Source organism: Octodon degus, unplaced genomic scaffold (genome assembly GCF_000260255.1).
Source record: "Octodon degus isolate 3935 unplaced genomic scaffold, OctDeg1.0 scaffold00110, whole genome shotgun sequence".
NCBI classification, from domain to species: Eukaryota; Metazoa; Chordata; class Mammalia; order Rodentia; family Octodontidae; genus Octodon; species Octodon degus.
Genome location: NW_004524686.1, coordinates 6,158,697 through 6,169,405, shown reverse-complemented (window position 1 = coordinate 6,169,405; position 10,709 = coordinate 6,158,697). Strand labels below are relative to the sequence as shown.

The following is a 10,709-nucleotide window of genomic DNA, read 5'->3' as shown; positions in this document are numbered from 1 at the left end:
TTTAAATGTTTTTTATCATATTATGTAGGGACTTAAAGTTCAACATATCAATACTTGATGAAAAATACCTGTTCCATATTATGCCTAAGAGTTTGATATGTGGACAGATAGTGAGGTTAAGCTTAACAGCCTAAGTTGTTCGATAATAACAACAAGCTTGCCTTCTGGATGGTTAACAACCTAAGTTTGCAGACCAAAATTAGAGAAAAAGGAGGGCTGCAAGGAAAGCCAATATTTTGGCCCTAGCCTTCTAAGGTCACTTAAGACTCAGGACATATGAGAACTTGTACTGTAATGTCATGTAACTCGGTAGTGTACCAAATTTTTTGACCAAGGAGATTACGGGGCCAAAGAGGAAAGTGATCGATGATGTAGAGTGTGCTTAAGGAGAGTCACATGGAGAGAAAACATTCTCTCAGACTTTCACAGAGAGCACATTGGCCAAGCATTGGCCGTGACTCATCCTCATGGCTAACACTGACCAAGGTTCTACAATCTGAGGTAGAGGATCTCATGATAAATCCTGAGGGGATTTCACTGACCTTAGACTCATCCACATGGCTGACACTGACAAAAGTTCTACAATCTGAGGTAAAGGATCTCAGGATAAATCCTGAGGGGATTTCACTGACCTTATTAGTCCCAAAAGCTAGAACTCTTGTTGCATAGGTCCTGCTTTACCTCAGTCTTAACCATTCAGAAGAAAAGTATAAAAATGAAATATAAGAATTAAAGCCATGCTGTTATGTTGAGCTGTGGGGCACTCAGGTCAACAATTTCTGACATTGCCAGTTAAGCGGAAGACCCAATACTATTATGGGATACTGGACTCCTTTGAAATATTTTGCTGAGTTTACACACCTATAATATTCAAATAACAGAACTTAACAAAAAAGGGGTATACAGATGAATGTTCATTTTGTATATGTGTATTCAAAGTGGTTGGGATAGTTATACAGTTACATTCTGTTAATGACTGGAATGATTTGTTCTAATGGTGTTTGTAAATAGGATATCAAGTCTGCATCTTGTACAGCAATTAACCACTAAGAAGAATGTATGCAGTGTTTTAATTATTGAAGCTGTCCTACTGATTTGATTTGAAACTGTCTCATTGCTATTTGTTTATCAATAAAACCATGGCAAAAAACCCCCCAAAAAACAAAGGTATTCTTTGGTTTAAGGAAACTGTGTGAAGAATATAAATAGAAGGCAGGAAAAGCAGGACAGCAACTCAGGGAAAGCAAATTTTGAAGTACAGATGCAAATCACCACCATTTAGAACAAATATGGAGCCCTGTTCTAGCCACACAATTATATTGAGCAAATTTGCATTTCCCAGCCACAAAAATGACAGTTCCACAGCCTTTATATTTATTCTAAACATCATGAGAATTAATCGCAACCCAAAAAATTCCCACAGGCTGTGAAGATCTCTACATGACACATAATATATTCAGACAAAGGGAAAAGATTCTAAAAACTAATGAGAAAAGCACCTAGGAAGTCTTCACTTAGAATTACACTTAGATTGCACTCCATTAGAAAATAAATGCACCTGGGTTAGAAACGAGGTCATAGTCTTGGTTACATTGGAATACTAAGTAAAAAGCATTGGGAGGAGAGCGTGCCATCACATTTTCCTTTCACTTCAAGTTCTATTCTGAAATAAACAATTCTGTTTGCTAGGCTATATGCTGTGTGATCAGAAATTTACCAAGGAAATGCCAACTGGACAATATAGTCATTTCTGTGTATGGAATTACATCCATTTATAAAATAGCTATATTTACTACCTTTTTCTATCAACAAATAATTATAAATAATAATGAAGACTACACATTTCCTGTTCCAAAGCAATAAGATAACCTAACATGACCTGGTGAATTTTAAAGAAAATTTCTGTGGTACTCAAATATAAAAATTTCATTCTTCTCAAAAATGCCACCAACTTCCTGGGGACTACCCGCTCGTGCTCCCCTCCTGTCCCTCTCTCGGATAGGAGCTTTCTTTCCCTCAAAAAATATATTCTGCTCATAAAAAATGGCCACCAAAAGAACTGATGCATTCCTATGAAAACACAGCTTACCTTTGTTACATGCCAGCATAAAGAATTTTGAGTAACGTTTTCAAACATGAAACAGCAACATATATTGGTAATACACATTACAAAAAAAGGAAAGAAAGAAATTTTATTTTAGGCAAAAATGTATTCTAACCTGACCAAGTTCTTCATTAAGGTCTGATGTGTTAACCAAGGCACCTTCATTAATTTCTTCATCATAAAAGTCCTTATCCCAAGAGATGAAGAAGGAGCCTAAGAATTTCTGCATTTCCACTGTGACATACATGGAGACAGGAATGATAAAGTTGAACAGAACCATAAATGATAGGAAGTCTGTGAACATTTTCAAAACCTAAAAAAAAGACAGTTCATGATATTTAGATGCACAGCTGTCACACAAGTACAATGCAAAAAAATGGTTAACGTTCTCATTATTTCAATTCTCAAAGCACTGTTCTTAATATACAGATATTCTCTGATGACACTGAGTCACTGTAGTGAAAATTACCATGGTATGTGAGAACATTTAAGGAAATTCTGAATTTTATTTTTATTTTTCTGTGTATATAACTTCTCTCTTAACACTTTTTTCACTCACTTAAATTCTTTGCTCCTTCTACCCCTAAGTATGAATGAGAGACCAGAATGTACATGAAAGTACACAGGATGCTGCTAACATGATATCTCACAAGTTCAAATTATATTAAATTTCCAGAGCTTCTTGTCAAATTGCTTCATATTTTTAACTGAAGAACTAAAAATAAGCATAAATCCCAAAGCAAAATTCAAAAGCCTAAATATTTAGTAGCTTGGGGCCACGATACAACCAAAAAGAGAGCACAGAAGCTAACAAAGTATCATATCTCTGAGCAGTAATTCAATCAAGGGTGGCTTGCTCATAAAGGCCTACAGTTAAATTTTCAGTGGAAAATAAGTTACCTTAAAAGTCTCCCGTTCTTTCTGGGTCTTTTGGTTATACCAAGGTTCATCGTTGTATGGGTTGCTTTGCCAAATATACTTTAGAGTAGTACACACGGCTGCTTTGGTCAGTAAGATAAATAAATATACAATCAAGAAGGCATTAATGGATCTGAAAAATAAGATAGTATGGTGTTTGCAACCTCCTCTAATTACTTATGATATCAACAAATATAAAACTGTTCAGTTATCTAAAGCTTCTTTTCCACGTATGATACGCATCAATTGCACAAAACTATAGCTAGGAACCTCAGTTATCACATCTGCATCACCACTGTCAAGTGACAAAACAGAAAAGCCAGCCACAATTGCTTTTATCAATCAACTGTGTTCCCCAATATGCAATGACTAGGTAGCTTTAACACATCTTTAGCAAGGTTCTTAGAAAATGAAAGGAAACACACACATATACTACTACCTACTCAATCTATACAGGAGTAGCTTTTCTCCAAGTCCCTGAATTGTAAATGTTTGGGACTGAAGGTAGGACATAAAACACAAAATTCACAAACTTAGTATATACTGCTTTTCGGCACACAGTCTAGAGAAGGGATCACTGATATACTAGATATACATGCCCAGCACACAGAGAGGGGGCTGCCTGTGGAACCTAGCCTGGAAGCCTACCAGGTACCATTTCAATATTTGCTAGGAGGCTATTACCTATGTCATATAACCCTCTTTCATCTACCAACTACAGCACTCCAAATCATTAAACAACAAAAAGATATTAATAGTTCAAATAAACCCTATCTTTTCATAGGAAACTATTTTCTGATCTAAAAAGTGGAAAGGGTAACACAAATACCCTAAGAGAGTTATCCAGAGTACTAAAACAGATCAGACATTAAAATCACTTTATGGATAGTTTTTGGTACACAAATGAGTGCTCAGAATTGTAGCTGTTATTGTAATTGGTATATTTTGTTTATGGCTGTTATTTGGAATTACTGAGGACATAACTACTTCAATAACAGTAACTAAAGAAGTCATGGTACACACTAACTTTTCAACAGCAGAACGTTTCTGAGATTTTCCTTGGTAGTTCAAAGCCATTTTGGTTTCCATGCCAGTGTAAACAGCAACTCCTAAGGAACAATAGAATATAATAAAAACTAGGTTATAACAGAACTTGTCAACCAATTCCTTACCCTCTTTCATCTATGAATTTTTTTTTGTATTTAGGACAGGGTGTACAGGGTCTCACTGCGCCGACAGGAATCATAGTGATCCTCCTATTTACAGCCTCCCAAGTGCTGGGATTACAGGCATACCATGCCCCAGTCTCAATTGCCACTCAGCGTGCCCCAAGGGTGGGGCTTAAATTCTTAAGTATATGTGACAATTCTAAAGTCCTATTCTACTCACTAGTTCACATATAGTATAGTTTTAACTCTATAAGTTATTTGTCATATTTTGTGTTAATTTACCATCTATTATATTCCCAAAACCTATATATAAGTTAGAATAAAGGGCATTAGCTGCCATATTAACTATGTGCTGTTTATTTACAGGCTTTATAGAACATATTTCTTATATCTTAAAAACTCTTTACCATATATCTTCTTGGTATTTTTTAGCGTAGCTCCTTTCAGCAAGAGATTTTCAGGTCCCAAAGACCTAAATAAAAAAAGTGAGCAGAGCTTATCCAAAAATGCATACCATTATCAATTCTGGGGACAGATTTTGTCAGGACATACATCGATCTCCAAGGGATTCAGAATGTATCTGTCTACTTCTGCCATATGTCTACTCCCCAGGACAAACTGAAAGATCCCTCCCTCTCTAGTAACTTGAGGGTACAGCACAGATGGAAGCACATCAGGAGTGGCCAGAAACATGCAGAGGTAAAAAAATGCACAAAGGGATCAAAGAATTATGAGTCACAGAGAGTAAGACAAAAACAGAACAGAACAGCAGAAAGTAAGAAACAAGGTCACAAATAAAAGAGTGGCAAGACAAATGACAAGGTGGGGAAAATACACTAACATCTTCATAGAGAATAAACCTACCTTTTTGGGGACAACTGTGTACCTTGCATGACTATTTTAAGCTTTTTAAAGTGTGAATATAAAGGTCAAATAGAAAAAGCTGAGGTAATTAACTGGTTATAAAATGGAAAGCATCCTTCTTTATATGAATTACCTCCTTATAGATGATAAGCCTTTCATTATAACTAGGTCCAAGTAATTCTAGAAATTCATCCACTGCCTACTCTGTAAGTTACTCTTTCAAATATTCTCCAAGACTATCTCCAAACATGTGAGCAACTGTTAAGGACAATAAACACAGGGGCTAGAACTGGTTTTAGAGTGCTACTAGTCAAAGCATTTGGAATGCTGCTTTTTTGGAAATGCGCAACATTATTTTAGCAACCTTCTCTTACTAACACACAGAGATGTTCAAATTATAATCCTACCAATCACAAGGCTAATAACTTATTCAGCTTTATATCCCTTTCTATAAATGAAGATATTTAGCTATTTGGTGAGTTTAAAAGAGAAATATACACTCCTAGAAGGACATATTAAAGGAATAATCAACTAACCTGGCAACAGCCTCAAGACTATTACTATAGATATTGATTCGCCCAACAAACCTGTAAAAGAAAAACACATAATAGCAAATATATTTTCATATCCAAATAAAACCAATCTGAGAATAAATCAAAATACAAATAATAAAAAGAAGACTGAATGAAGAACAAATCCTAGGGGGAAAATTGCACTGAGCCAATACAGTACATAAATTTCAATCTAATCATTAAAATAATAGGGATTATAGCAATGTAAATAAAGATTCTGAATTGACTTTCAGGCTCTAGTAGGCATTACGCATGCATATAACAGCCTTCTCCTTTTCACCTTTACATAAGTAAGGTGCCTTCTGTTTTGGAATTATGTGAAAAAATGTTTCTAATGCTAAAAAACAAATTTTAAAACTATTTAGTAGTTATACTTGAGATTGTATCATAGTAACTGGAACACTTAATAAACAAACCCAAGATTTCTAGAACCCATTATTGCGCTTCTGATTCAAGTATTTCAGTTGATACCAATGCTTCTGGTCCACAAGGACAGCCTTTTGAATCACAGAATTAATTCTTAAGACAGCAAAGCTATGAATAACATCTGACAAATGTCCAGTCTCTGTCTTGCACCTGGTCTCAACAGTGAGTTTGGCCCAGGCAATTAATATGGTTGAACACAAGGTAACCAGACTTTCTGCAAAATAGGGTAAAAAGGTCTAATCTCACCTTTATAAGAGTGTTAGGAGGGTTCAGTAATTCCTACTATGAACAGTAATTTCTTATTTTTAAGTGAACAGTAATTTAATTACAGAAAAAAATAAAGATTTTACATTACTATAAACATAAAACAGAGATCCAGCACTAGCCCAGGCCCAGTGAATATGTGGGAGACCTTAAGGCTACCCTGCACCTCCGGGACCGGTCCAATCCAAAGCCAGGTGCAGTGTGAGACTCTCTTCAGTGCCCTTTGGACCCTGCCCCACCACTCCACAGCCGTCCCCCCAAGCCCACCCATAAGTGAGAACTTCTGCCTCATTCTCGGGACCCCAAGATTCAGCCCTAGCCAAGGCCCGGTGAGTTTGTGGGAGAGCTTCTCCTCTCCCCTACTCACCCTTGTCCACTTCAAACTCAGTTCAGGCCTGGCATACAGGCCTGGAGTGAAACTCTGCAGCTACACTTTCTGAAGAGAAAGTAGGGGACAGAACCACCCAGCTAGTCCAGGAGCAGAACATATAACCAGACGGGCACAACAGGTTCACTCCCAAGGACGGCAGCAGGAAGGAACTGAGCACAGAAGCCAGACCCAAGCCAGGCACAGCTGGATAAACTCAAATTTTGTAGAACTGCACCTGAATTTCAGTAGATACTAAGGTTATAATTGCACGAAAGCTCTACAACAAAGGTCAGAAGACAGTGCTACACAAAATGACAATGAGAAGGAACAAAATGCAATCTCAGACCCAAGCCCACCCATAACAAGTGCAGAGGACACTAGCACAGAACAAAATGGGAATCACACAGCTGAAATCAATGAATCAACGGCTTCTGAAATAAAAAAAACAACTGCAGAAAGGTATAGAGGAACTCAGATCAAAATACAAAAAGAAATCTCTGAATTAATAGCAACTGAAGTAAAGAATCAAATGCAGAAACATATAGAGGAAACTCAATGCCCACCCAGAACAAGTGCAGAGGATACTAGCCCAGCTGAAATGTATGAAATAACAGTATTAAATGTAAAAAAGCAACAGCAGAAAAGTATAGAGGAACTCAGAGCAGAATTAATTTCTAAAATAAAAAAAGAAATCTCTGAACTCATACCATCTCAAGTAAAGAATCAAATACAGAAACATATGGAAGAAACCCAATCTGAAAAAAAACTCTGCAGTAAAAGAGTAACTACTTCTAAAGAAGACATTTTGGGGCCGGGGAGATGACTCAGTGGAATAAGCACTTGCCTGGAAGTGCAAGGGCCTCAGTTCAATACCTGGTTCCAACAAAAAAAAAAAAAAAAAAGAAAGAAAGACATTGGTAAAATACTACAGGAGATTAGAAAAATGACAGATTCCATGAATGAGCAATGCACAAAAGAAATCCATCACATGAAGCAGAGTCAAAGAGATATAGAGGAAATTAAAATCTCAATAACAAGCTTGGAAAACCGTTTCAGTGAATGTGAAGACAAGAGACTCAGATCTTGAAGATGCTGGTGTAGATAGTGAAAAGGTAAGAAAAGATCTCTTACAAACAAGTAGGATGAAGGAAAAAATAATTCATCACTTGCAAGACGATGCAAAGATGAACAATGTGAGACTAATAGGTATCAATGAGAAAGAAGGAGTCACTACAAATGATATAAAAAGAATATGGGCAGAAGTAATAGCAGAAAACTTCTCAAATAAGAGGAAACAATCTAACATCCACGTAAGCGAGGCACAAAGAATGCCAAGTAACCTCAACACAATTAAAAGCACACCGAGACATATAATAGTCAAGATCCCAGAAATCCAGCACAAGAATAATAAACTGAATGCCACTAGAGAAAAGAAGCAGATCACATTCAAAGGAAAACCCATCAGAATTATGGTCAACTTCTCTTCACAAAACATTAAGGCAAGAAGAGCATGGAGCAGAGTACTTCAAGTCATCTATGGAAACAAATTCCAGCCAAGACAACTATAACCTGCAAAATTCTCTTTCAAGTTTGATACAAAAGTAAAATACTTCTATGACAAAAAACAAGTACAGAATTTCAGGATGACAAAACCAACCCTACACAGGGTACAGAAAGATGTTCTAAAGAGGGACCAAAATGATCAGAACTCCAAGAACGAGAAGAGAAGCAAGCAACTATGTAGGGCAAAAAATGAAACACAGGAGAAAAAGGAGTAAATGACAAAAGGAAAATAACATTTCAATCATAAGTCAATACATCTGAATCATAATTATTTATGTACGTGGACTAAAATCACCAATTAAGACAAATAGACTGGCACAGTGGATAAGGAAACAAAATCCCACAATATGCTGTATATAAGAAACACATTTAACTCATAAAGACATTCATAGGCTGAAAGTCAAAGGAAGGAAAACAATACTACACACCCAGGCACCTCAGAGAAAAGCAGGGGTAGCAATCCTCTTCTGAGACAGTCTCAAAATCAAGCCTACAATGATCAAGCAAAACAAAGTCACTATAAACTGGCTAGAGGAAAAATTCAAGAGGAAGAGGTAACACTCATAAATATGTATGCACCCAAAACGGGAGCAGCCAACTATATAAAGCAAATCTTAGTGGACATGTAAAATTTAATATTGAGTACCACAATCTTAACAGAAGACCTTCACACACCCTTATCCCAAAAAGATAGGTCAACCAGACAAAAACTTAGCAAAGAAATAACAGAAGTGAACCAGAGCTTGAAACAAATGGACTTGGTGGACATATACAGTGTTCCACCTAAACACAGCTGAATACGCATTTTTCTCAGCTGCACCTGGGTCATTTTCTAAAATCGACTACATACTGGTCCATACTGGTGATCACGCTTAAGTATATGTAAAAAACCAGAAAATATCCCATGCATATTTGCTGACCACAGTGCAATGAAACTGGAAATAAACAACAAAAGAAACCAGAAAGAAACTCTAAATACATGGAAATTAAACAACACCCTACTCAACAAGCAATGGGTCACAGATGAAGTTAAACAAGAAATTCAACAATATCTACAATTCAATGAAAATTCAAGCACAACTTATTGGAATTTATGGGACACGATGAAAGCAGTTTTCAGAGCCATATTTATACCTGTGAAGTCACACATTAGGAAAACAGAACAACAAACAAACACTCTAATGCTGCACCTCCAACAACTAGAAAAAGAGCAAACGAAACCAAGAGATCAAAGCCAGAAAGAAATCATAAGACTAGAGCAGAAATTAATTCAATGGAGACAAAGAAAATAGTTCAAAGAATGATTGAAACAAAAAGCTGGTTCTTTGAAAGATTAAATAAAATTGATAAGGCTCTAGCTAACCTCATCAAAAAGAGGAAAGAAAAAATTCAAATACAAACAATAAGGAATGAAACTGGTGTAATCATCACAGACCCAGCGGAAATTCAGAAGATTATCAATAGCTACTTTGAGATTCTTTACTCTCACAGAGCAGAAGACACATAAGAAATGGAGATTTCCTAGAAAGGTACAAATTAGGAAAACTGAATCAACAAGATATAACAACTGTCAAGAACCCAAATAACAGCCGAATGAAATACGAGATGTAATTAAAAAAAAAACCTAGTCATAGATTCACAGTTGAATTCTACAAAATTTTTTTTTCCTTTTTTGAACTGGGGATTGAACTCAGGCTGTTGCGTTGCCAGGAAGTGCTTATTCTCACAAGCCTTCTCTCCGGCCCATGTACAGGAAATTTACGGCAGATATAATCCAAATATTCCACAAACTCTTGAAAGAAATTGAAAAGGAACAATCCTCCCAAAATCATTCCTGGAGGCAAGTATTGTACTGATACCAAAACCAGGGAAAGACACAACTAAAAAAACAGAACTACAGGCGAATGTCCGTCATGAACATAGATGCAAAAATCCTCAATAAAGTCGTAGCAAATAGAATATAGCAAATCATCAAGAAGATCATACACCAGGACCAGGTAGGATTCATGCCAGGAATGCAAGGATGGTTCAATATTCCAAAATCTATAAATGTATATACTATATCAATAGAGTGAACTCTAAAACTCACATGATCATCTCATTTGACGCAGAAAAGGCTTTTGACAAAGTCCAACACTCATTCATGTTCAAAGTTCTACAGAAAATTGGAATAGGTGGCTTCTACTTTAATCTGATGAAAGCCATTTATAAAAACCCAACAGCAAACAATTCTAAATGGGGAAAAACTGAAAACTTTTACTCCTAGATCCGATACAAGACAAGGATGTCCTCTATCACTACTCCCATTCAATATAGTTCTAGAATCATTAGCTACAGCCATTAGAGAAAAGAAAGAAATAAAAGAGACCTAGTCCTAGCCCAGGTCCGGTGAGTGTGCGGAGAGTTTCCTGCTACCCTGCGCCTGCGGGACCAGTCCCAGCCCAGGCGCAGCGTGGGCC

The 10,709-nt window shown here is 36.6% G+C and overlaps 1 protein-coding gene across 5 annotated transcripts in view; it reads right to left on the bottom strand.

Annotated features, from left to right (window-relative positions):
• Positions 1 to 10,709, bottom strand: part of Atp11c (ATPase phospholipid transporting 11C) — a 254,981-nt gene that overhangs the window by 80,134 nt on the left and 164,138 nt on the right. For all 5 annotated transcript variants that reach the window (XM_023699077.1, XM_023699078.1, XM_023699075.1 and 2 more), the window contains exons 9-13: positions 5,592 to 5,642; positions 4,599 to 4,663; positions 4,050 to 4,131; positions 3,005 to 3,155; positions 2,220 to 2,417 (exon numbers count right to left, since the gene is read on the bottom strand). In XM_023699077.1, the coding sequence (XP_023554845.1) occupies positions 2,220 to 2,417; positions 3,005 to 3,155; positions 4,050 to 4,131; positions 4,599 to 4,663; positions 5,592 to 5,642 (547 nt within the window). The remainder of the gene's footprint in view (positions 1 to 2,219; positions 2,418 to 3,004; positions 3,156 to 4,049; positions 4,132 to 4,598; positions 4,664 to 5,591; positions 5,643 to 10,709) is intronic.